Source organism: Aulostomus chinensis, chromosome 14 (assembly GCF_037954235.1).
Source record: "Aulostomus chinensis isolate RoL2024-O1b breed Wild chromosome 14, RoL_Achi_v1.0, whole genome shotgun sequence".
NCBI lineage: Eukaryota > Metazoa > Chordata > Actinopteri > Syngnathiformes > Aulostomidae > Aulostomus > Aulostomus chinensis.
The window spans coordinates 23,162,931-23,190,272 of NC_141333.1; the positions used below are offsets into that span (position 1 = coordinate 23,162,931).

General features: G+C 45.4%; 1 protein-coding gene across 3 annotated transcripts; it reads left to right on the forward strand.

Annotated features, from left to right (window-relative positions):
* Positions 1 to 1,282: 1,282 nt before the first annotated feature.
* On the forward strand, positions 1,283 to 25,781 carry kita (KIT proto-oncogene, receptor tyrosine kinase a). 3 transcript variants are annotated; one of them, XM_086224645.1, is made up of 21 exons: positions 1,283 to 1,739; positions 5,285 to 5,539; positions 7,541 to 7,825; positions 7,977 to 8,116; positions 8,939 to 9,131; positions 9,460 to 9,646; positions 10,418 to 10,533; positions 10,927 to 11,041; positions 13,656 to 13,840; positions 15,247 to 15,353; positions 15,495 to 15,621; positions 16,117 to 16,221; positions 16,713 to 16,823; positions 16,925 to 17,066; positions 17,212 to 17,306; positions 17,400 to 17,530; positions 17,824 to 17,946; positions 19,332 to 19,443; positions 19,534 to 19,633; positions 19,852 to 19,957; positions 22,941 to 25,781. In XM_086224645.1, exons 1-21 carry the CDS (start codon positions 1,685 to 1,687, stop codon positions 23,118 to 23,120), a joined length of 2,970 nt encoding a protein of 989 aa, XP_086080771.1. In that variant the 5' UTR covers positions 1,283 to 1,684; the 3' UTR covers positions 23,121 to 25,781. The 3 variants fall into 3 exon arrangements, with proteins under 3 accessions (XP_086080771.1, XP_086080773.1, XP_086080772.1); XM_086224647.1 differs by having other exon boundaries at positions 5,365 to 5,539; XM_086224646.1 differs by having other exon boundaries at positions 1,284 to 1,739; positions 8,960 to 9,131.
* The last annotated feature ends 1,561 nt before the right edge of the window (positions 25,782 to 27,342 follow it).

The window sequence follows — 27,342 nt, forward strand, 5'->3', positions numbered from 1 at the left end:
TTCAGTCAACATTATTCAGCGCAGGAAAATCGAAGTTCGATGGAAAAGATATGTAAGAGAGAGTCTGTGTTCATAGAGTGTGATCGCAGGAAGGAGCAAAACACAAAGGCTCATTGTGCGTTCTTCTCAATTCCTACCCGACAATCATGAGTTCAACGGAGCGATGAGCAACTAAAACAACGCTGACAAGCTTGGTGTCTTGGCATAAGGAGTAAATACGTCATCAGCCCACCTGGACCAGGTTCTTATGGAGCACAGGGAGTCTCATGCACCTCAGGGGCCTGCTGGCAGCCCGGAGGAGGCGGGTCGAGGATCCAACATATTTCCTGCCTGCCTCCAGAAACACTTACAGTAAAATGTGTGACCTGCTCTCCTGGCTGAGGGCTTGCTGAAGGGTAGCTGGTCCATATTTGCAGGCTTGTAATCAGGACACTGGGTCATGGGGGGTTGGAGGGACTGGTTGGGGAGAACTTTCCAATCAGAACTTGGCTCTCTGCTCCAGAACCTGGAAAGGGAAGGCACCTTCAGAGTTACTCCAAAGCCTGTCCATGAAGAGGGGTGGGCGCCGGTTAAGTGCCTCTGGTGGGTCCCTGTCAGGTTGGATCCTTCTGGGACGGTTGTGATTAAGTCAGGGGCCCCGAACCCAGACACAGGAGACGGGCCCAACCTGAATAAACACTGAACAGGTGGTTACACACGAGGGTAGGCAAAGACCTGACACAGGTGAAGCACTGGAAAAAAGCGTGAAAAAGACCAAAACCGGAAGTATGAGCGAAACTATTGCACAGGAGAAGCGATTTCAAAATAAAACAGGAACAGCACAGGGTGAACCAAACCCATACTGGGATTAAACTAAAGGTGACAAGGAAAACAGGGAATGCCGAAACTACCAAGCTCAGCGTTTTAATCTTTAAGAGTTCATGATGGGAAAAAAAACCCTGAAGAGTCCAAACAAAAGTCCACAACTAAAAAAACCCACAAGGTCCTAACTCACCCCGTCATTCATCAACGAGACGTCAACGTCCGACAGAGGATAAAAGTATTCTATATGCTATCATAGGAGGAGGTATCATGATGTAGTGTGATAGAAGCACCCTGATACCGCTGATATGATGCATGTGTCACAGTGATACAGCCCATAATAGTGGTCGTCCCTCAACAGCGTCCCAGAGATGAAACCTGTCCCGGGGCTGGTCTTTAATTAGTCCCAGGTATCTAGAGCTCGATCTAGATCAAGTCCAGTCAATCAGTACGGACCAGTGAGTCTAACGTGACATGGACGCGTGTATCTTGATCTGTCGGGCTCGGTTTCCTTGTCGGGAAGCAGCAGGTCCCAAACGCCTCCCTCTCCGAGTGAGGTGGGAGTGACGGCTGCTCCGCCACCGACTCCGTCCTATATACATGTTGACGCCACAGTCAGTCAGAGACAGAGAGAGACACCTGGCCGGCCCGCTGCACCGTCCCCTCTGGCTCTGCCTGGCGCGCTCCCGGACAACAACATGTTTACTGATCGCCGACGGCTGCTGCTGCGAGCTGAACTGAGCGTCTGTGCGTCCTCGGGCTTGTGAGTGCGCTTCTGTCTCAGCCACACACACAACTTCCCCACAAGCCCCATCGGCGAGTTGCTACCTGAACCGTAAAGGCACTGGCTCACCTTCACGGCTTGACCCATGGAATAATAACTATGGAATACCACTGGATACTGCTGTCTGTCTTTCTCCAGCTCACCTCCCATCCCGGTAAGCTTCGGCGCTTCGTGCCTTCCACTTTGTGAAGGCAACTTGTTGCAGCTCACTTCGTCGCCTGCACGTCGGCGGCTGCAGATATTCATCTCCTGGTAGCTCAGGAAGATAATCCACATTATTGTGAAATGAATTTGCTTGCTGCATTTGCTCCGCATCGCCTGCATGATGCAATTCTCCACACTTTTCTTTGTCCTGGTTAGTTAAGTGCAGTCAGATGTGAATTGGCTGCTGATAAGAAAGTCGCTGAAACCTAATGAGGGAAGTGGATATCTGGCTTTAATAATTGATCTCTCCTCGAGAGAAGAGAGCGCCATTACCAGCATGTAATCAAACGGCCGGAGCGGAGAGGGATGCTCGCTGCTCGCGGGCTGGGCGGCAGGTTCATGCGGTTTCTGGAAGTCAGCACGTAAAGCAGCGACTCCCTACTCTGCCACACAGGCGCCTGAGAGCGGGCTCCGCTCTTCCCCGCAGCCCAGGTTGTGTTGCGTTGCTGTGCTATTACGTCTTGGCATCATCTGGACAGTCGAGTCCCGCTCCGTAAACACCGCGTCGCAGGTTTGATGCCGTTTAACACAAATACGCCGCTCTCTCCTTCGTAGGAGCGAGGTTTTTATTGTCATTTTGAAACAAACGCGAGTTAAAGTCAAGTTTTTATCTCATCAGGAAACAGTTTTTGCGGCCCCTCGTATGAGTGCAGCAATTTTGGGGGGAAACTGTCACGGCAAGTCCTCCGAAACAAGCGGCGAAGCGCAAAGTGTTGCTGTTTAACTTCGCGCTCCTTTGCGCGCTCCGTGCGTCAGCGGAGCATCGTGCGGGATCAGCTGGATTCTTGCGGCTTCTTTCTGGGCTGAAAGATGGGCCCACAAACCCGCGGGAGGCCGTCGATACCCGCGTTGATATCATTAGGGAATTTAAGCGCGTTCCACACCGCTGGTGTACCTGACTTGTGACGCAACATGGCACGACGTGAAGTTTGTCTTCGGCGCTTTACGTCGGCATCCGAGCGCAGACCTGCGACACTCACACTCGCACAGAAAATGACTCCAAATAAAAGATTTTTTTTCGAAAGTTTCCACGAAATTGTCATATTTTAGTTCAAACCCCCCAAATTTAAATCAAATAAAAGCCCAAAACTCAATATTGTTTTTAAACAAGAAATTGAAGCGCGTGGAGCCGTAGTTCAGGCTACTTCAGCATTTCCATCCGCGATGCAACTGTTAATTGAGTAAATGAGCGATTTTAATAACCTCTCCTTTTTCAAGCCACATGTCAGACATTCGCTGGTTCCCGACTCGTAATTATCAGGATTTCCCACCTGTTTCTGTCAGAACAGAAAAACCAAGAGTCTGTAGCTTTTGGACTGTTGGGGGACCAAACCAGCAGTTTGAGCGCACACATTTGGCCTGTGTGAAATTATGATGAGCATTTTTTAAATTCTCTTGCTATTTTACTAAAAGAGTCACCACTTAATTCTGTAAAAAAAAAAAAAGGAGGCTAATCGATTGGTGAACAGTTACTGTTAGCATTTTATGTAATTTTCAATCTTTCCAGGGCTTCAGTTTCACAGTTTTAGCTGCTCCATGGATATTTTACACTGTTCAGTGACACCTTTGAGTACCACATGTTGCTCAGCCTTTAATCGGGCTTTCCAGTCATTTTTCTGGCTTCTGCCGAAAGGCAGCATGTTGTCTTGGTTTCGTTTCAGACGTCTATGAGTTGTTAACAGCTCCACCAAATGTTCCCTCTCAATTCCTCACGTGGTGTCATTTCAGTAAATGTTCAAATGATCCAATATCTCACCCAGAAATCAAAGATTAGAGAACAACTGCGAAAAGCAAAAACAGATTTGTGTATCAGAACTTTGTTTTTCTTCATCCCATGACCCATTAGATTAGATATCAAACTGTTTTTGTCTGCTGGTGGTTCAACAGCTCCACGTCCTGCAGCTACAACGGTTACAGCTGCTTACACACTGATGACTCAGTGTTAATACTCAGATAATTTCGCTGGTAATAGAGGACCTTTTTCTGCTAAACTCGTTTATTATGTTTTTTCTCCGGCTCTCCGCTGGTGTTACAGGATGGATGTTTGATGCAGATCAGAGTTTTCTCTTCCTCTTGTTGACAGACAAACATTTGCGTTAAATTCCACAGTTGCTGGGTAAATATTTAGATGCTGAGGTTCTGCAAACACGAAGCCCCCTTGCATTGTTAACAGTTGCCATACACGGTGGACCCGCCTTTTCATTTTGCTTTGCTGTTTGTTGTTCTGTGATTCTGTGAGTGTGAAGATGAGCCTGTCGTGTCCAGCACCCCTCGGTCTCCCTTGGCGGTGGATCTTCATTCTGTGGAAAAGGCTAGAAATTGATTTGATAATTGCATTGAAGGAGGGAGATGGCGCGAGCATCCTCTCATACGCCGGTTCATCTCTCCGCAGCCACGGTTCTGTGGCTCGTCTCTGGTTGAGTCCCTTGCTTGGATTTTTCCTTTTTTTTTGTTGTTAGATTTCATGGTGATGTTTTCTTGGAGTTCAGGAAACATTAGTCATTCGCTCCCCCACCTGTTTTCAGTTGGTTCTACAGATTAAACCTTTGAGTATCGGCCCCTGTAGAGCGCATCCATGACATCCATCATGTCTTTCTCATGCTACACACGTTTGTTGGATTTTGTAGCATGACTGCTAAAATGCAGATAGAATATCACTGAAGCTGGTAAGCAGTGTCAGTCCTGATAGGAATTCTATGTCTGTGTGATTACAGACATGTGTTCAGATGTCAAGAGTTTGTCACACTAAGCTTCTTTCCCTGGAGTTTTACAGTATGCTAATCAGAATTTAAAGGCTCAATGTGTGTGTGACAGCAACTTTAGCTATGTTAGGAACCGTGGGCTGGCTGTGTTTAAAGGGTTTGCAGTCAGAGGTTTCCTTAAGGTGGAATGTTATGATTTGGTTTTAGCGGTTGGCCGTCCTGTGGTGGTGGCTGCTGTATCAGACGAGAGAGCGCTCATGAATGGAAGAACAGACACGGATAACACCAGCGCCGTTAAAATAATCTCAAATATAAATGTATTCAGATGTCTTTGAGCCAAACAGGACCCAGAGCTTTGGTTTTTGCTGATGTAGACCAAACAGCTGTATTTATAGGAGCGGATGTATTTCTTAGAGAAACCTGGATGATTGTGTGAGTAATGGCGTGTTCAAATCCTGTTTGTCAGTTTGGTGGTGGGACAATCCCGTTGTTTACGTTCAGATCAGGGATTGTACTTTAAGCCGTGTTAATGCTGGTGAATCTTGGGGGAAGTGGGTGTTAACACGCACTGGCTTCATTGTGGAAATCACAGCACAGTTCGTTCGCGTGGAATTCACCGTTTGGCCTTCTGAAGTGACAGGCGGTCAATAGCGGAAAGCAATTCACTTTGAAAGCACCGATGTGGCCATGACCCCAAATGATTGTTTCCTGCAAATTGTGTCACTTTTTAAGCAAAAGTTTGGCTTCACATGACGCTGGTATGTTTCCTTGATTATTTTTCCCCTTGTTTAAGGCAACACCAAGCCCACTATCACCCCCACTGGCCCCCACCTTGTCATCCCGCTCAACGAACCCTTTGACCTGCGTTGCCAGGGTGAGAAGGAGATGCAGTGGCACCGGGAGGAGCGACCAAAGGTGCGGGGAGAGAAAAAGGTTGATGGGATGTCCACGCTCCACATCTCCAGAGCGCAGGCGGGTCACATGGGCCGCTACATCTGCCTGGAGAGGATATCCGGGGAGCAAGCCTCCATCTACATCTACGTGAAGGGTAACTGCTTCTGTCTTTGTGAGGGAGCGTGAAGGTGATTTGTGCTCGTGTGGTTGGTGTGGGAAAGGAAATAAAGAAGGAGGATTGATATTGAGAGAGAAAACACACTGCAGGGTACAAAAGAAGAAACTTTTTAGTGTTTATTGCCGGAGTGACAAGGAGCAGTGTGTGTGGGTGTGTTTGCAGATAAAGGTGTTTGTAAGTTTCAGATTCAGATTCAGTAGATGCTCGTTGAGTCTTACTTGGTGTGGCCCCACATCCCTTTGGCTCGCTGCCATCGCTGCGGGATTAGATCATGTGCTGATCCTTCACCCCGGATCGCGGGACGCATCATCAGAACTGCTCTACCTGCTAGAGCGGGTGGTGCAGGTGGGGAACTTTAAAGTTTTGATTGTCTGTTCCAGCTCTTTGTATTTGCTGGTAGCTTTCAGCCTCCGTGTGAACACACACACCTTCGCATTTCTAAACCACATTTCTACACACTAATACATTTACTAGTCCATGAAAAGACACAGACGATTATTAGTTTATAGTATTTGTGAAGGTCTCCTTCAATGATTATGGCTGTGCTTCACTCTATTGCTAGACTGACTTGCTCCTGGACCAGCCTCCGTTTCATGTACACCAAGAAAGTTTTTAACCACCTAAAAACAATGTAAGAGAAAATGTGCCCTCTCACACATTCCATCACACACATTCATCATGTGACGAGACAGGGAGATAAGACGGTAACCCTCAAGAACGTATTTGGAGTCAGATTCCTTGACATGACCAAATTATTTCCCAGAGCCATGAATAAGAACATGTTAAACTCTTACCACTTCAGACTACTGCTTACATGTAAGTACAGCAGCTCAAGGGAGTAGAAAGTGAGTATTTTAGAAAGTACTGGGTACCTGCGGGTGTGTTGTTACTCCACCAACCCTCCCAGCCCAGCAGTGGAACCATAAAATATAGCGTACTAAATCCATCGAGGCATGAAAGAGATAAGATTCTGTAAAAATCAAAGGAAGTGAAACTTTTAGATCCTCCAAGGAAGTGCCCTCTACGAAGATAGGCAGAAAATCCATCCATATAGGTGTCAATAATCCAATATGGCTGCCGCAGGAAGCCAGCAAAGATCTAGCTCCAACCAGAGTGAACGTTGGAACTGGTGAAGTAAAGTGTGGAAATAAAAAGACTAAAAATATGATTTGTTTTATGTTTTCATAAATAGCTTGTAGTCACTGGGTACCCACAGGGTAAAGAGAAACCAATAGTACTGTATGCAGTAAGTACTGAGTATTTGCGTCACAAACAGGGACAGGGGAGCAGCCGACAACAACGGCATCTGGTTCCTCTTCAACGTATTTTGGTATGAACGATTTCTCAGTTGTTACTTCATAGATTAGGTTCAGTAAAAACATTTTCCCCTTTCTCATGGCAATCATCACGGTACATTTTCACAAAAGGAGTCAAGATTTTTTTCCCTCTGTTTTTTTGAACGTTTTGATCAAACTACTTGGTCGGTGGGTGTTGTGCAATCGTTCTAGTTTGCTCTGTGAGAGCAAGTGGTAGTTTATGTGCTCGGTAGCTGCAGGGCACCAACAGGTGGACAGATGCTCCCTGCTGTTACTAGGTAGACTCGGGAGTTCTCTTGCACTGACACACTTCTTGACTTGTTCTCTTGTTGGAGTCTTAAATAGTGAAAAACTATTCCTTTATATTTGACTAGCAGAGTACTGTATGTGTAGGACGGTCTTATCGAGACTTGTTATTTTAAGTGGTATATGAGACAGAATACAAGCAAATCCCAGGAGAGAGAGAGAGAGAGATTGTGTGTGTGTGTGTGTGTGTGTGTGTGTGTGTGTGTGTGTGTGTGTGTGTGTTGTTTGCCTGCCAAAGCAGCATAAGGTTTCTAAATCATGGCCATTACAAATGTACGTTTCAACACCACAGCGTGCAGCCTTGTTTGTAACTCATACATCATTTTATGTTTGTTTGTTTGTTTGTTTTTTGCAGATCCTGACAACCCTTTTAGAAAATCAATGGTGCTCAACATTCTCACTCGTGTGGGAGACTCAGCTTCCATCTCCTGCCTGGCAACTGATCCAAGTCTGGTCAACCTGCAGCTAGAAACATGTTCCAGTGGAGCTCTGGCCTCTGGTCTCACGTTCTCTGCCAGCCTGGAGCAAGGCATCACCATCCACAACACACAGAAAGCCTACGAAGGTTGCTACACGTGCACTGGGATGCTCGGGCAACAGCATGTCAGATCACATAACTACTACCTGACAGTCAAACCAGGTAAAATGACACAAATGCATTTGTGTGCATTTGCTCTGACACACACACACACACACACACACACACACACACACACACACACACACACACACACACACACACACACACACACACACACACACACATTAAATTTAATATTATCTCCTACCAGTGCCTGTTGCTCCTCCTGAGATTGTGATGCAAGCCCCCAAAAGAGTGATTCTCACCCTGGATGAGAGTCTCACGCTCACCTGCAACACCACCAACGTCAACAGCGACATCAAGCTGAAGTGGGTCTCCCCACCTGGCTCGGTGAGACCCCTCTGCCTTTCTATACTGTGTGCCATGTTGTTGGTGGGAGACGAGCTTGCATTTTAATAAGTGGAACTAATTTTCTGCACTTGAGTTCTGATGAAATATTGCAGCTTGTTTGAGTGATGGATTTGTAAAACCTTGTGCCATCACAGCTGCAAGTTATTTAGAAATACTTTAACCCAGTGGCGTGTTTGCCTGTCACAGTGACCTTTGACCTCCAAAACTGTTTCACTTCATCATCCAGACTCAGAGGACATTTGCAGCAAATGTGGAGAAATTCTCTCCAAATGTCCCAGAGATGTCACGTTTGTCGCTGTGACCTTTGACCTTTGACCACCAAGATTCACCTTTGAGTTCCAGTGGACAATTTAGAAAAATCTGAGGCATTCATGAAATTTCGCATTAACAAAAATGAAACATCTAGAGAGGCTCAACATAACGCAACTTTGTTCCGCAGCTGCCACCATTGCGGAGGCGTAAAACTGCTTAGGCTCAGCAGGACAATGTTGTAGTTCTACACAAAAAATGTTGAAGTTTTATGCACAAACGCAATGTTCTGTCTGTGTTTCATATGGATGAAACTCTGCCTTATCTTTGCTTAATCAAATGAATCAGAGGTTAAGAGGTGAACTTCCTGTTGCTGATATCAGTGGCTGTGTGTTCTTGTGAGAGTGAAAGCTCGTGAATGTGTGAACTTACCGTGTCCGCAGGTGTGAGTGTTGCATGCCAGCAGTTGTGTGTCCGTGTCAGTATCTGTGTGCTTGGCAAGGGTAGACATGCAGACGGGGTTAATCTCTAGAGATCTCTGGGCGTTGACAGGGTGCCGTCTGGTATCCACAGCAACCAGCAAAGGTTGATGCTGCTTCACGCATCCTGGCGGAGGACTTCAATCACATGCGCAGCGCAACGTTGCACATCACCACAATCAGACTACAAGATGCTGGGAGATACAGATGTGAAGCGGAGAATGAAAAGGGGGTCAGCACGCAGTCCCTGTGGCTCGATGTTTACGGTGAGTACGTCAAGAGATTTCAGTTAAAGCTGCAGCCACTAACGTAGCACGCCTTTGACCTCATGAAACACCAGAATAAAGTTGGCTGCCGTCACATCTGACATCAGTCTCGTTTTGCGTTACATCTCAATACATCTTTCTCAGAATACCAACGAATTTTCCTAAATGTTTTATGTATTTGTGTTGAGGGATACGGTGTTTGTTTGTTGCGTCCTCTGATGTGAGCTTTTTGTTTGCACGCGTCGGGTTTCTGTGAGTTGCCAGGAATTCTCTGGACCAACGCAGCTGAGATCAATCAAAACAATGTTTCTCTCCCTCTTTTTTTCAGAGAAAGGATTCATCAACTTAACACCTGCAAACAACCGAACCATCCATGTCCGCTCAGGGGAGAGTTTGTCCCTGAGTGTTGACATGGAGGCTTATCCAAAGCCCCACATCTCCACCTGGAGCTTCATGGGCCACGAGCTGAAGAACACGACTGACCACGTCATCACCACTCACACTCACGAGTACAGGTGCTGCAACACACGCACACTTACCACAGTCTTAGCATAAAGATGAAAACGTTCATTACTGTCTCCTGGTGGAATTTAACACGTTTGGTTCAGAGGTGGCTGCAGCCCCGAGGCCGGGCTGATGTAACAGCTGCATTTGTCGCAGTCTCTTGTGAAATGTAGCTGAAATTCTTTAAAAAACAGCAACAAAAAAAAAGGCCTCAGGATTTCTCGACAAACCAGAACTGTCGGGGTATAAATGGCTTACGCAGGCATCGAAACCATGAAGTATTTGCAGTATTACCTCTGTGCTTGAGATAGAAATATGACATAATATTATTCAAGGCTGCATGTCGAACAAAATGCAGTTTAGCTTTGGCTTCACGGTGTGTGACACAAACACTTCTCTTAATGTGGCAAGAAAAGGACGCGACCTTTAAGCCTCGACAGGACTCCCTAAAGGAAATGGTACACGTGTTGAACCGCATTTCAACATCAATACCAATCAATCCACTCAGGAAAGAAATATTCATTAAAACGGTGGGCAACAACTGAATATAAAACCGACTGCAGAGAGTTACTGGTATTTTCTCCCGCTTCTCGCACGGTCAAAGTATCTTTTCAGCTGTTTGTGTTTGCATCGTGTCCATGAGAAGATGTTTGATGAAGACCACAAGCCAAAGTAAAAGCAAATGTCTCTCCACATGAATGAGGAAAGTCTGCTCTTTCCTGTTGATGCCCGATCGCAGCATTGAAATACTCGCGCTAAGGATTCTGTGCGTTTGTGTTCAGGTACATCAGTGAGCTGCGGCTGGTGAGACTGAAAGTGTCCGAGGGTGGCGTTTACACTTTTCAAGCCTCCAACCGTGACGCATCAGTGAACCACACGTTCACCATCTTTGTGACCAGTAAGTTGTTTCATAGATTACTTTTTTCTGAAAGGCGATCTGTTTCTCTAGGCCCCACAATGAATTTCATCCCTCCAGACTGCAGCAGTTGTCTGTAGGCAACTCGAAGGGTTAGGTGTCACTGACCTTTTCATGCCAAATGAACACGGCACAAAGCAGCACAGCTCTCCTGGTGCTAAGTGGTGCTCCTGCTCCTCCTGACGTCACCGGTCTCTCTCTGGATCATCTTTCTTGTCCTCCTCTTCTGAGACGAGATCTGGGTTCTCATTTTTTTTCCTGAACTCTTCTGGGGGTCAGAAAATGGCAGGAAAAAGCACTCTCCATGTTCTTGCTTGTATCATTTGTAATTTTTTTATTGTGACATATTCTGACGTTACACTTTGTGTTTGTTAGGCAAACCTGAGATTGTATCTCACGAGGGTCCGGTGGATGGACAGGTGCGCTGTGTGGCGGAGGGCTTCCCTGCCCCCAAGATTACCTGGTACTACTGTGAGCAGCCATATGTCAGGTGAGATCACCACACAAGGCACGAGTGAGCACTTTATAGTCTTTGAAAGCCCTGAAAAGCTTCACCGGTGTCTCAGTGGCCCTCCTTTTCATGATAAGACATGATTTGGGTAACATTTGAGCCATGTGGCTCACAGGGAGTTTAGGATCACATATAAAGGCCAGAGCCCGACCACTTCAAGCTGTAAAAACAGGCAAATAAAATCTCGAAATCAAAAACTCACAGGAGGCCAGTGAAGGGCAGCAGTGACAGTCTAATGCTCACTTCTTTAGTGCCTGTTCCAAGCCTGGCAGAAGCATTGTTGATACCAGAATAAAGCACATTGCATTTACCCAGCCTGGAAATACTAAACGCGTGGGTGACCTTCTCTGAAGCTGCAGCGGACAGGAATGGCCTGATCTTGGATGTGTGCCTCAGTTCTGTGATGCAGGGCTGCAGCACTTTGGTCCCCCGAGAGTCAAAAGACAACTCGGAGTCAAAGATGAGGCCTTGGTTGCGTTTCTGTCTCTGTGTATGATCAGATGAGGCCCCCAGACGAGGAGAGAGATGTTCGTGTTGCCATCGCCGGGGTCAGAGCCTTCCAATCTACAATCATTCAGCTGCAGAATTTTTCTGGACAGCCAATTTTTGATTTCATCCAGATATGATGGATGTGACGCTTGAGTCAGTCAGGATTTAATGGGACATATTATTGAGTATCGTATTTGCCGAGTAAGTGGGGGCCCAGAATGAGGCCACGCCAGTGGAACAGAGAACAACCTGCATGGTAAACAGGATGTGTGGTTCAACGTGTTGATCGCTGGCTGAGGTCGAGTGCAACGTGTCCAAGTCTCTGTCAGCTGCAAGTCTCACACTGTTTGTGACTCTGGCCAGGGTTTGTGATGGAGGCGGAAGCCAGACGGAAACTTTACAAAGATTTGATTGTGGTCACATAAGACAAATCAGTTCAGATAACTGACCCTTAAGTCTTTGTCACAAACGGCAGCTTGGAGATGGACAGTGGGCAGTGAGCGGTTAATAACAGCGAAAATATCGAGGCCACCTGTCTGGAAAACACTGCTTAGAACCCAAGTAGGAATGCACTCTGAAAGGCAGGTGGATGATTTCGCAAGTCCGACTGTGTGTTTGGGGGCTGAGGGGGAGATTTAGTAGCAGCGACTGGGTCTGCCAACACTTGTGGTCATTTCGCCTGAGAATTCGTTCCTGTTTTACTGGTTTGAATGTACTTTGAGTCTTAGCTGATCTGATTCGACTCCGTACACGAGTAAACTCTTTGCCGAGTGTGGAGAATCAGTGTCAAACTCTGAGTAGATATTTGTTTAAAAAGAAAAAAAAAGATGACGCATTAAAAACTTTTCCTACTGGGTTTTACTGAGAAAGACTTGTTTTGAAGCTTCGATTGCAGACTAAATCTTCGAATCATAACCTTTAGCCACATTTATCTGTTAACATGCAGTGATGAAACCATTGCACACTGTTAAGATGATGGTTGTTGAATAGAAGGACAGTGAATTCCCATTTTGTCATGGCCAGAGACAGAATATCCTGCCTGATCTTGTGCAATAAATTATTTACTGCGGTTGGAAACTGATGACACACTGATCACCAGTCTTACACACGGGAGAACAACCACTCAAATCATAAGCAGGACTCTTTTTGTTGAGAAATGTTTTCAAGCTTCAGTTGGATGTGATCTTTGTCGACGGGAATGAGGTTTACGTGAGTGCAGTGACGGTGCGTCGGGAGAATTGGCTGTGAAAAATTGCATTTACACAGAAAAAAATTCTGGTGATTTTTTTTTTTTCAGCACTTTTCTGTCACTGCGCTCACGTCGCCGCCTTCTCCTCAGGCGGACATCGAGCAAGTAATCAGATGTGGACTCTGTCGTTTCAACATTTTTAAGAGCGTCATGAGGGTCTTAAAGTGGGGCGAGTCAGGAATGATGATGACGGTGGATTGTTGGATTGACAGAGCTCACGTGTGATTGGCTGAATGTGATGAGATGACCCCCCCATGTGACCGGGGGATTGGAGAGAATTGACTTGTGATTGGTGGGAGCCGGATACATCAGCATGGATATGATTGGACACGGTTCATCTCGGGTCAAATGTAAAGTCGGAGAAGCACCTGGTTGCCATAGCGACACAAATTCCAAGCAGCGCAGGCAGTGAATAATGAGTGATTATCCAAACTTTATCCAGTCATTGTAGCATTACAATCAAATCCACTTAATAGTCATTAGTTACAAACATGCAAACACACACTCACTTACATGTAAGGGACGCCTCTTCACGCAGCAACAGCACCACAAATTCCAGCCTCAAAACTGAGCACTTGATAAAAAGAGATTTAATAAAACCAAACATCACGAAGAGATGGTTTATTGCATCTGCCTGGTTTTATACTGCATCAGGTTCATCGACCTAATAAATGTGTGCTTAATGAGTCAGAGCACAAAAGAAAGAGCTGCTTTTTAGTGATGTGGAATAAAGAGCAGTTTGAACATCTGAATAACTTTTGCACCCGGAGGGAATTCAATGGAATGTCTGTGGCTTTTTCGTTCCCGATGAGATAAAAGATGATCCTCATAGAAATGTGTCCGGTCCGCCCTCAGGTGCTCCCAGCAGGTGAACGCCACCCAGGAGGAGCACAACATCATGACCGTCACACTCTTCAGTCCCATGTTTGGAAAGACAGAGGTGGAAAGTCGGGTGAACATCAGCAGGGGACGGTTCAGCACTCTGGAGTGTGTTGCTTCAGTGGAGGGGGAGCAGGCTTACACACTCTTCTCTATCAGTGGTGAGTTGAGATACCGCACACACACACACAAATGCACATGAATGAATGTGAACACACGAGTGGTCCCACAGCACGCGTGTGACATTCAAGTCAGCGTCAACGCCTGTTAGTCTCATGTTTAGTTGCTGATGTAATCCTCTGCATGCACTCACCTTGAGACAGGAATTAAGAGAAACAAAACCGATAGCAGGAGGGAGATAACACAGATGTGATAATGTCCTCTTTTAAAAACCGCACTCGCTTGATTCACCTAAAACTACATGACAAAGTCAGTAACAATGAAAAAAAAACAAAAAACACCTGCCTGTTTACCAAGAAAGAAGTTATCATCGCAGTTCTGTCCTTCTGTGAGGCCCAGGGAGGATTTATTCCTCGGCTCACAATGTTTACTAAAAGCATGATTTTGGCAGGGATTAGCTCTTAAACGCAGCCTTAAAAATGAAGGTTGGTTCATAATCTGTTTGGTAAAATACTAGTCTGGAGAGAAACCCTAAGAAATGGTTGGCTATGATTAGATGTTGTCATGTACAGATAGGAATTAGCTCCCGTCCATTGTTTACTCTATGACTCCAAATCCGCTGTGTTATAACGGCTCCCCCATCTGCTGCGCAACGTCCTCACAGCCGCGTCAGTGCTCAGACTGACAGAACAAGAAAGTTGCGCCCGACTGAACCTGGTGCCCCAGGTTTTTGCAGGACCCTGGGGGCTAACTGTGCTTACAGCGGGTATGTGGGCGAGCATTATGAGGGAGGAGAGCATTTGCAGCCAGGCAGGACAGGCCTTTGGAAGTGTGTGCCCAGGATTTGTGTGCAGCACAGAGTAGCGGCAGACCAGGCGGAGGCGCTGAGTGTGTGGAGCACAGTGGGAGTCCTGGCGGTGCAGGGAGTTCTGGGGCTGTGGGAGGCTTGGAGGTGTCAGTGCAGAGAATACACAGAGCTTTAGAAACCACTGACAGGTTTACAGGGGATTAGTTCCTGCAGACTCTGCATTCTCAGTTTTGAAGTGGAGAGAAAGCTTCTTATCTCTAAAGAGCTTATTACACCCCACTGTACAGAGGAGCAAAACAATAAGGCTTTACACACAGTCAGACACGAAGGAACAGAACACTGATTATGTATAATTACTCCCTCCCACAGCTGTAGGCAACAGTATCATACTCGATAATAAAGTTGAGTTAACTGAGAAAATAGAGTCCAAAAATGACAGTCAGATTAAAAAAAGGTAGAGAATATATACCTAGTAATTGGATTAGTTTGCTCTGTTTTGACCAAAGTGGACTTCACTTTGCCTGAGCCCTCCGCGGCTTACCCTAATGCCCCTTTGCAATGTCCTTTTGAGTGTAGCAAACCAATAATGAGTCACAAATCGAGTGTATTGTCACTGCTGTCAACTCGTGTCTCCTGCAGAGAGAAGCGTCCCCCACGATCTGTTCACACCGCTGCTAATTGGCTCGGTCTCAGCGGCAGCCATCCTTTGCCTTGTCCTTATCATTCTGTTCTACAAGTACGTGCAGGTAAGACACCTCCACCTGAGGCACCCCCGCTCATCAAATGTTGCTGAAAGAAAAGATTAAGTAACAAAGCTGAGCCTGTTCAAACCCCATGAGGTTAATTTCTAAAACTAATATTGTTGTGGTGTTGTTTTTGTGTGCCAGAAACCTAAATACCAGATTCAATGGAAAGTCATCGAGGGCATCCATGGAAACAACTACGTGTATATTGACCCCACCCAGCTTCCATACGATCACCAGTGGGAGTTTCCCAGAAACAACTTGCGCTTTGGTGAGCAACCTTTCATAACGGTGGCGCCGCTTTCTGGGAGTCATCTGTGTCCCGTCCCGTGTGGAGGCATCAGCACCATCAATCTGTCGTTTCTGACACACTGGGCAACCCCGGTTGTTTTCTGCAGTGAAATGGCAGTTTGTGCCCGTGACAAAGCTTAACCCTGCGCTCGCTATGACATCACTGCTGCTCACTGCTGCACAGACACTGTTTTTGTTTTATATGGACACAGCAATGAGGTTCAGCAATATCAGACCAGTTCCATAGTTCATTAATGGAGAAACCCCACTCCCTCACTGCAAACAATATTGTTGACATATTCTGAGTGTTGTTTTTAACAAACCTCCTTAAACAGGATCCTGCGAGTCCTGGTGCTTACGCATACAGCCTGGGGGCTAACACTGCTGTTGTCCTAGGGATGCTGGAATGACGCCAGTAAGTGGGAGGGAGACAGGATGGGCAAAAACAGCTTTATGTCTTTCTTTTTGTCTTCAGGGAAGACACTCGGGTCTGGTGCATTTGGAAAAGTGGTGGAAGCTACGGCGTATGGACTCTCTAAGGCAGATTCAGTCATGACTGTGGCAGTGAAAATGCTCAAATGTGAGTCTTGTCAACACAAATGCAAACAAAGTGGGAATAGATTCAGTAAATATAACACAAGGGGCTGTGAGAGAGATAGAGGGAGTGTTAATAATATTTCTAAATATGAGTAGAGGAATGCCTAATTATAGTCTCCAAACTGCGTTATTGCAGGATCTACTGCAGGGCTTTTTTATACTGGTTTATCCAGTTATGCTTAATAAATTGGCAGGTAAGTGTAAAGCAAATGAGGCTGACAGCACTGGGTGAGGAGCAGAGGTCAGGAAAGAAACAGAGAAAAGCGAGCAAACAAGATACTCCATGTTTTAAAAGATCATTCAGCTCTGTTTATTGACGGTTTGCACACTTTGACTGAATCAACAGGCTGGCAGGTGTCTTTAAGGTAGCCTTCAGCTGTAACCAACGTTTTTTGGTGCAGCAAATATCAGATAACAAGATATAACCATAGTTCAACTCTTAAACGCATACTGATTGCGCTCTCCCCCCCGCAGCAAGTGCTCACGCGACAGAGAAAGAGGCGCTGATGTCAGAGCTGAAAGTCCTCAGTTACTTGGGAAACCACATGAACATTGTCAACCTGCTGGGAGCCTGCACTGTTGGAGGTGCGCTACACTGTCACGAAGGACTCGGAGTGAAACTTGACAGATTGTTGTCTTTTGAATGAGCCACGTGTCGCTTCTTAGGTGTGTTCCTTTGTGTGCAGGCCCCACACTGGTGATTACTGAGTACTGCTGCTTCGGAGACCTCCTCAACTTTCTACGCAGGAAGAGAGAGTATTTCATCTGCTCCAAGCTGGAGGAAGACTGCTACTACAGAAACATCGTGCCACACAGAGATGCAGCTGGGTCAGGTTCTTTTATGTGTACTGAAGAGGGAGAGGGAGAGGGAAATAGAACAGTAGTATTTACTATCCAGAACGTGCGTAGGAGGAGCAGTGTGAATGTGTGGCTGTGCTCAGTTCAAATCAGACTGCTCCTTTCCTCCTCACAGAGACAGCTTGAACGGCTACATGACCATGAGGCCTTCTGCTGCTGGCAAACCGCCATTCAGCTCATCTGCTGAGAAGAGACGCTCACTACGTAAAGGCAAGCCAGACATTCATCGGATTCTTGTCTAAAAATTACACAGGAAAGCAAGGAGGGGGAAAAAAACCTCATTTGTCATGTTTGCGATCTCAGGTGGCTCCTACATTGAAGCAGATATTGAGAGTGAAATGTTCGACGACGACGGTCTGACTCTAGACACCGAAGACCTTCTCAGCTTCTCCTACCAAGTCGCCAAAGGCATGGAATTCCTAGCCTCCAAAAATGTGAGCATACCTCAGAATTACTTGATTTACCTGAATTTTTTTTCTTTTCATACACAGCATGTTTCCACAGCCAGGGAGTGGATCTCAAATGCATGTCGGTGCATGCTGTTGAAAATTTCATTAGCTGAGGAGGCAAAGATAGTGTGGCCAATACGCTCATGTGTCAGTGTCAGCGGTTGTGTGTCAGAGTCAAGCTTGGAAATTCAGTATCAAACTGCATCGGAAAAAACCCCTGCTGTACGTGACTACCTGTCGGTGATGCGTATAAGGCAGAGATGTGCTTTGTTTTTCAGTGCATCCACCGAGATCTGGCAGCCAGAAACATCCTGCTAACTCAAGGAAGAGTGGCAAAGATCTGTGACTTTGGCCTGGCCCGGGACATCACCACTGACTCCAACTACATAGTCAAAGGAAATGTAAGTCTGGGCCAAAGATGTGACTTTCGGGCATTTGAGACGTCAAAAATTAGTTTTTCGTTCCTCCTCTTATTCATGTTCCCGTTGAAGCGTAGCCTACAGCTCAGCGAGGATCAACAGATTGCAGCTGAGTGTGAGAGTCATCCAAGATTTAGGATATCTGGAAGTAGTTAGTCAAAGGAACGCTGTTAAAACACAAAACTTTGGATATTCAGACACTTGCTTCTACTTATCTTTATATTTCAATAACAATATGATGCATAGCAATAAGTTAGCTAGAAAATAAGCTACACCAGCCAATAAAAGTTAGGATCAGAAGTGGCAACCTGAGGCTTGATCAGAACTTTATATGGGAGTGAGCTCCCTCTCCTGTGCCTAAATCATCGAGTGGCACAGGGAAGACGACCCCTCAGCCAAACCACGCTGGATTTTTAGCCTGGATTTTGGATTATTGCTGAAAATAAAGCATAAGCTAATGTTTGGCTATGGAATGCAAGTACAACCTGGAAGCATGAATTCAGCATCACTGCAACGAACGCCCAGCTTCTTCGCTTTTCAGTGTGACGAATTTTATTACCTGAGATCATTGCTTTAGATCCCTTACGCCTCTTGAAAAATTCTTGGAATATTTGCAATTATTGAGGGCGGTTTTACATCTTAGAACAAAATGTGAGCGTAGTAAATTATGTGTCAACTCCAGGCCTTATTCAACTCACCAGGACTCATTAAAAAAAACCTGTTGCGTCTGAAATGAGGGAGCCAGATTTTGAACAACGCTAATTCACTTCTGGGTGTTAGGACTTCTGCCACACTTTGTTGACGCTTCTAAAACCGCCATTTTTGGAAGCGATGTCCTGTTTTGTCACTTGCGTTTGATTGGACAATGCAACAGGTGTTTCCTGGCAAACACACATCACGTTTCTCTTTCATGGTAAAGCATTTATTTAGATTTGATGATGCAATCTTATTCAATAACCCACTTGCTTGAAGCTCGCTAGCGACTTGTGTATGGACTTGGTATGCACTCTATTCTTTCAAGGCATCCCTGTTGTATTGCCTGTGTGAAACACTCACTATTGTGCACTGTTTCTGACCTTGTGGGTCACTGAGCTGCTTTCTCAGGAGATCATGTCTCCAGATCAAACTGCCTCACTTACACTGTATTTGTATGGCTGCTGCGATAAAGTATTTTATTTACAATCGCTAGCTCTAAGATGCCGGGCAGTACACACAAACAGCATAAATAGTACGACTAAAGCTTCTGACACCTGCGACGACCCTCCCTAACGTGATCAGTCACATCTTTGTTGACCTGCTGTCAGCATGGCTGCTGTGAAAAGGGCCAAACGTTGATTGGCGTTCCATCATCTCCTTCCGTCTTTCAGGCTCGGCTGCCGGTGAAGTGGATGTCCCCAGAAAGTATCTTCGAGTGCGTGTATACCTTCGAGAGTGACGTGTGGTCATATGGCATTTTGCTGTGGGAGATCTTCTCACTCGGTATGTCTGTTCATCCTGAGTGTGTTTGCTTTTGCTGTGTGTGTGTGTTTTCAGAAGTGTTTGGTGTAACTAAATCTGTGCTTAATGTAGGAAACAGTCCTTATCCTGGTATGCCTGTCGATGCCAAGTTCTACAAACTGATAAAAGAAGGATACAGGTTGGACGCTCCGGAGTTTGCACCCAGTGACATGTGAGTTGGGGTGAAGTGAAATGTTAGCGTGTGTTAAAAGGTGTTGCGTGGATGGAGGTGGTGGGATTATAAAAGAGGGGGTTTGAAGAGTGGGCCGCTCTCCTCCACAGGCTCTTAACACCAGTGAAACAGCTTTGGAATTCTGAGATCAGAAAGCAACAAACATGAAAAAGTAGAGACAAATGAAACCCTTTATGTGCTCGTGTGCTGCTCTGCAGGTATCAGATTATGAGGTCCTGCTGGGATGCTGACCCCTTCAAGAGACCCTCCTTCCGGAAAGTTGTGGAAAGAATTGAACAACAGCTGTCGGACGCCACGAAGCATGTAGGCTGCTTTGATGTTGTTTGTCTTCTCTTCAAAGAAATCCCTCTCTTTAAAAGCGATGACCCAACAGGCTGCAACTCTCCCAGTATTTCACCAGTCCACTAAGCTCCAGGAACATTTGCCTGGTGGTGTTCCTGTCACCTGAGTAACAAAAAGCAGGAAACCCATGATGTCTTTGGTGGCAGCATTAATGATACAACAACAATAACCGAGAGAGCAACCAGCAGACAAACAGCAGGCTCGCGGTAGCCGTGATTTTTCATGTGCGAAAGGAGGATGAACGAAATACCAAGTCCTACTCTTTTATATTTGATATTTATACTCTTTGTTAATGTAAATATTCCAACTTTATGCAAAATAAGATGAGTCAGCAAGCTAAGAAGTCAGAAGAAATCGAGCGCACATGTAACACCTCCTGCACTCTTCCCTCCTTTATCCAGTCTGTTTCATTTACATATTTGTTTAAATGTAAGAAACAGCTTGCATGTTCTATTTTTTCCCAATATATATAAATACATATACATACATACATATATATATATATATATATATATATATATATATATATATATGTATATATGTATTTGTTTTATTTTTTTTTTCAAAAATCGAACTCCCTTGAATTTATAAGAGAAGAAACACAAATTTAACGAGACGAGTCTGATTCTGGACATCAGGTTTGCGATAAGTGGGATGGAGATATCGTGTTCTCTGATTTTTTTTTAGAGCCAGAGTGTTGGTGTATTTCACTGAGAGGTTTGGGGCCTCTCACAGCACGATCATGTGTGTTTAAACTCTGGTCATATGATTTACACATGCTACATACAAGAGCTCCCATTGTTCTCCGGACTGTCTCCTTTCACCCCGACAGCTCCGCTACTCCTTTGAGACCAACACGTTAACGGGGCGGTTTGACTTCTTGTGGAAACACACTTCAGCACTTTTCTAGTCATGAGTCTGCCGAGAAGCTTGGGGACGGGTTGAGACCTTCTCTCGTGTTTGTGCCTTAAACGGTGAACGTTGCAATGCTGGAAATTGGTTGGTGGTATTTTGAATCCACAGCCAGTAACGCAGGTAACTTCAACTGTACTGTCTACCCTCAGAGACACAAGGCCAACAAAAAATACCCGAAGCGACCACGCCGTCTACATGACATCATGATGGAAACCATGCTGACAAGTATTAGTTTGTCACATTGGCCGAACAGTGGTTGAAGCAGTCGGTGTCGGGGGGGTGGTTGGGGTTGTTTGGTACTGTAATCCTGCACATTATGATTACTTTGAAATATTCCAGTCTCGTACGTCGCAGTAGTTATTTGTGTGGATCATTACTGGGACAGACTTATCATTTTATATGACGAAGGAATTCTTATTATCAGCTCACTTCTCTGCAATATCTCGGTTTCAGTTGCTCAGTCACACACTCAATGAGAAGAGGCGTTTGTTTCTTCTTGGGGTTGCTTTGACAGATAGAGTGTGACACAAGGGTGGGACTTAAAATGGCCGTATGTGAAGCGTGGCGCAAGCTGGCACGCGGTCACATGCTAGTGTCATTCCCAGTTTCAAGCTGCCGCAAATGATGTTTTCACTTGCCCTCTGTCTGCGCTGGCAGGTGCTTAAGAATTACCAAGGCTGGTCTGGAACAGCCATGGAGCGTTGTTGCTATTTTGGGACACAAGAAGACCTTTCCACAGTCGCCCAAGAAGAGGCAGGTCTTTGTTCCGTGGCATTTTGTCATATTTAATCAATTGGACATGCAGATGCACAGCAGTTCAATGTGGTTATAATAGTCCTCGAAAACATGGAAACATTGGCCGCCACCTCCTCTCAGGCCTGCTCCACCTCCTCCCAGACCTGCTCCACCTCCTCCCAGACCTGCTCCACCTCCTCCCAGACCTGCTGCTCCACCGATGGTGTCAGGGGGTGTCTTCTGCTCCATTATACTATAAACAGAAGATGTGCTTGCTTGCCTCACCTGGTGCACGACATGTCTGTTTCTCCAGATGAGAAGCGCTCACTTCTCCCGAGTTGACATGTGTGCGCCACTGATATCACAACTCGCCAAGTCCTGGCGCCTCCTGGGCTTCAGAGGGAGTGAGACGTAGCTTTCTGATTAGTTTGAATGATGTCAAGTGCCCTCTAAATACCAAAACGAGGCTGAACACAGCCCAAACACACACAGCACCATTAGCGCCATAGGTTGCTTAACAAGGGCGCGATGTCGTGGGGGAAAGAGAAATGGGGAATCCAGATGACAGCAATTGCTTGCCTGCCATATTGGGTATATTTACTGGAGCCTGGCATAAACCCACAGCCAGGAAGAACAGAAGAACGACACATTCCACAGAGTTAAAGCACCAACAAACTCCAGGCTCTGCAGTGAGAGGCGGCCGTTCAACTCCGCTTTATAACGCCGTGATTCACAAAACCAACCCAGCCGACGGTGTTTGCCTGACCCTCACCAGCATAACTAGACCTAAACTGTGGGGATGCATCATAAAACAGAATTTCAAAACAATGATAAAATAAAATCTTCTAAATTACAAAATTAACATGAACAGCTGGGTTGTGTCGTGGAAGCAGGAAATTTGTGCATGCACCATGGGAGCATCCACGACGTCCTGTTCGAACTGTTCCCGTGCTGCCCCACCACTTAACGCCGTGGTAAAAGGTCACGCCCGTTTTCATGGTCATTTTGTTGTATTTCTATGAGATAAATTCTAAAAGAGTCATGGAGAGAATAACAACAGTTCTGCTGTTTTCCTTTTAAGGTGTAACATGGCAGTACATGAACAGGTACTCCCGACCAAGCAGTCTCAGCTAGACCTTTTAAAATGAACAAAATGACTACTTCACTATAAACATTACTCCGCTGCTGACTGGAAATATTTAGGAGGAGTATTTTGAAATTGCAGAACTGAAAGAAAGTCATAAATATATTCCTGTGGCCCTCTGCCTCACCACCTCTTCCTCCTCCTTTTCAGATTTATCTGAACTTCAGCTCCAGGCCTCCCGTGATGCCCAGAGCCAGAGAGGAGCAGGGTTCTCCGAGCGCTGCGTTTCACCTCAACTCGACCGGTGGTCACAGCACCCCGACCCAGCCCTTACTGGTCCAGCACGAGGTCTTCTTGGAGGGAGCAGCCCTCCGAGGCCAACGGGTTTAAGGGCCCACTCGCGCTGTCTGGCAGCCTCATAAAGTGCCTCTAATGTTCTGCTCCAAACCACCCAAACAAAGCACCCGCCCGCCGCCCAGGTACCAGTGGCATTTGCTGTCACGTGTCTCAGTCGGAATGGTAACTGCCATCTTATTCCAGGAAGAAAAACAAAGGAAGAAGAACTTTATTATCACTGTACTGCCTGCTGATAAAAGGGGAGGACAATTGGACTAATGCTCCTCTGGTCGGAGGGACGCCCGTCGTTACTCTAAAACTGTCTCTACCTACATTCTTACACATGCTGACATCTGTTTTGATATTTTCCTACATATTTCATAATGGTTGTTTTGTTGTTATTTTTTTGGCACTCCGTATAACTGAGATGATTCTTTCTATCTGTTTTTTTTTCTTTTTATCTCAATTTGTGTTTTGTTGTTCTTTGTTGTTTTCTGTCGTGGAGATTTATGAAGTATTTTATTTTGGTCGGTTCAAAAAAAAAAAAAAAAGCACTCAAGGCACTTCAAGAAGACATCATTCCATACACCTTTGTACTGCAGCTTTCATTTCTGTTTCTCCTTTCTCGTTGTCAGTATTATTTCAATGCATTCGTCTGTATGGTTAAATGAAGAAGTTATTGTTCAGGGGCCAATTGAATTGAGATTTTGAGAGACTGGTTTATAAGCTATTAGACACGCTTCGAATCCGTAAGTGCTTCAAGTCTATTAGGAGACTCTGCTCATGCTCTGTTGGATGTCACTGCGTAGCGAGAACTGCTGGCCCTGCTGGATCTGGTTCTCACATACACATACATCTTTAGGAGATACGCTGCAGACCTGGTACGCTAGCTTCTCATTGATGTGCTGTATCTTTGTACATATTTGTATTCACTGCAATATGATGATGACGCGGAACGCATCAGAGTTGAAGTGACACTTGAACCTAAAGTGTATTTTGCCTTTCAAGCACTCACTAATCGCTGTCCTGAGCTCATGGAGACGTATTCTCCCTCCTGTAGCAGAATGCAGAAAGAGCCAGGTGGTCTCTGCATCTTCAGGCAGTTAAACTCACTAAAAATATCCGTTTCCAAACTCGAAAGCGCATCATCAGGAAATAACCACCAACCAGCCTCTGGCTCTGTGCTACCGTGAAGAACCGTGGAGCGCAACCTGTTTTTGGATTCTGTCACACCAACCTGCTCAACTACCCTACCAAACTACAGTCAGTGGTTTTCCTTCAGTTGTTAATAGTTGGTGGCCATGGGGGGAACCATTAGCTTCAAGCTAAACGGATGTGGTTGGCTCTTGCTGCATTCTGAGTTACTTTGTGAGTACTTCAAAGGCAAACCACATTTTAAGGATGAAATATTAATTTTTAACACAAAAAGATACTCTGTGAAGCAAGTAAACTTAGATGAGCTTCAGTTTTTGTCTTAGCTTTGTTACACCAATGCTGGGCTGAAGGAGAGATCTCCTGGAAAGACCGGTTCAGGGTTTATTGTCTCCTGTCACATTTCAACGTGTAGTCTCTCTTTTTTTTTTTTTTCAAGCAGGTACTGCCATTTTCAAGATCCGTTGTCTCTTCTTTTCATGTCCGACCCTTTCATGAAGGACTTTTCAGTTTTGGCTCACAGTCAACAGGTGTGTTTTTGCCTCTACTACTGCTGAAGGTCAGGGTGAAGCTAATATGACATGCCATTAAGCGTGCTGCATTGTGGGGACAAGTCAGAAGAACATCGAGGGTCACGAGGACTTCTGTGCAGACACGCTGAGTAAAGAGGGTCTCAGCGTGTTGGTCATCTCATTGTTCCCCGGCCAGTAGCTGGTTTCCCAGCAGTCCTTCTCCTCTTTGTATCCAGCTGTTTCCTCCATCAGAAGTGGGACTATCAGCACATATCAGCCAGTAGTCTGCATCGGTCCAGACCTTTACGATTCCCATCTCCTCCGCTGGAAAATCCTGTTGTGAAGAGCACCAGGAAAGTGTCCTGTTTGTGTGTGAGTTTGTGTGTATGTGTGTGTGAGTCAGAGAGAGAGAGAGAGAGAGAGAGAAAGCATGCATCTGCTTGTTTTTGTATGCTTGTTTGTATGTTTGCAGAATATAAAGATTTATTATAAGAGGTGCCACGACTAAAAATATATCATTTTGGCTTGTAAAACCCCACAGTCTTACTGCTCTGTCTTTTTGTTAATATAAATGTGCATATATTGTAAAGTAAAGTTGATGCTTTTGAAGATGTTTATCTAATGAAGACGTGGTACATTAATACAAAATTTTATTATGACGACTTTCATATGAGTGCACAGACTTTCAACTGTAGATTCAACTTTGTGTGTGTCTCCATGGTAACCTAAGCAGAGGGGAAAGCCAGTGTTTTCATTTTAGCGGTGTGATTATTTCAGCCATGATGCCAGTTCATGTGGTAACTGCCATCGTAAAACAGGCTAAACTTAGTGATCGTATCAGAGCAGGAATATTCTCGTTAATAAAGAGGATATTTCTGTATTTTACAACCAGGAGCGAGACGTCTTGGACAAGAGATTCCTTTTTCATTTAACTTTCCCCTTCACATCTTAGTTCATCCTGCATTTTGCTAAATATTTATTAAACCTGAGACTTTAGTGTTACTGTGTACATTTGTTTCTGTTGTATGTGTCAATGTAAATAAAACTGAACTCCCACTGAAACTTTGCGGGTCATCGTTTTTAACGCATTAATCATGCCATGAATGTGTGTGTGTGTGTGTGTGTGTGTGTGTGTGTGTGTGTGTGTGTTCTTAAATGGAGGTCAAATGGATCTCAGCTCTGCCAAACACTCAGGCTGACGTACAGTAATGGACGCTATCTGTTTTAGTCATTCTTCCTGCTATGCACTCAATTCTTTGGCTCCAGCTCAAAAAGGGACATCTGGTCTTGAGGGTAAAGCCATGAGGATGACAGCAACACTCAAGAGTCGCCTCATACGCAGAAACAAATAAGTACACACATCCATTGTTTCAGGATCTCACTGATAAGAGGCGGGAAGGAAATCCCACCATTGAAGCAGAGGTTGGAGGCACATGTTTCTTCCTCACACTTGAAGCTGTAGTTTAACATATTTTCATATGAAGAGGAGGACTTCATCGTGGTTGCATGAAGATTCAGTAAAACGTGTTGTGTGCATGTAACTCATCCTGGAAGGAGCAGTGAGGGCTCCAGGTTCAACTCGGCATGAGTGAAGCCAACATACCCACACAGGGAGGGCCAGGACCTCCACGCTTTGAGCCACAGCGCTCGCTGCTGCGCTGCCGCACCGCCATCCAAACACGTCCCTTTCATTCAAGCTCTGATCAAGGCCCGATAAATCTCTCTGAATTTCCAAATATGTATGATCGGTGTGACAGAGCACACAAGCACTGTGGTCAGAGCACTTAGACCACGGCTGGCCTGGCTACTTTTGGTTAGCCCGCTGCTAATTTGATTGTGGTTAAACAATTCAATTGTGCAGCTCTTCAAGACTTTCTGTTATCAACCCAAATGGATCAAATTCTGATCGTGACAAGAGTCCTTCTGCGAGCGTACGGAGGCTATGATGTAAGCATGGGTCACTGCCGGAAGATGGTAGCAAATGTGTCCCGTACGGCTTCAAAAAAAAGAAAAATGGCGCTTACAGAGGATCACCTACAATTCCAACAGCAGCTCATCTGTGGCCAAAACTAAATTATTAAATGAGTCACAATGTCGCAGTTGACTGTTCATGACGACCTCCCCCACACAACGTCAGAGTCAAATGATCCTTCTTTCCTCCTACAGCAGGCAAAAACAGGAACGTTCAGACTGGAGCGTTGAGCTTCACACCGAAGCAAAACGTCATCCCCGACAGTCGCTTTGCCCTCAGCACACTGAAAAATGCAATACTGAGACATTCTGTAAAATAGACTCATCTGATTTGCGCTATCGTGAAATTTCAAAGAAAACATGTAAGACCATGTGACCCTGATGTTTCAGTCACAGCTTCTCTGTTAGTGTGGAGTAGCTGCAGTTGCTCAACTGGCTGTGGTTATTTCCTGTGGTTATAAATCAGAAAAAAACAGTGACATTCTCCACCTGAGGCTGCTTGAGGTAAATCTGGCAGTTTAAAGTCGCAACAGACGACTTTAAAAAAAAAAATTATATATTAAAAAATGTATATTGATGAAAACATGTTAGATTTCCTGCTGTTATTTCTGTGGAAAAATGAGACCATCCAGGTTTGTCTT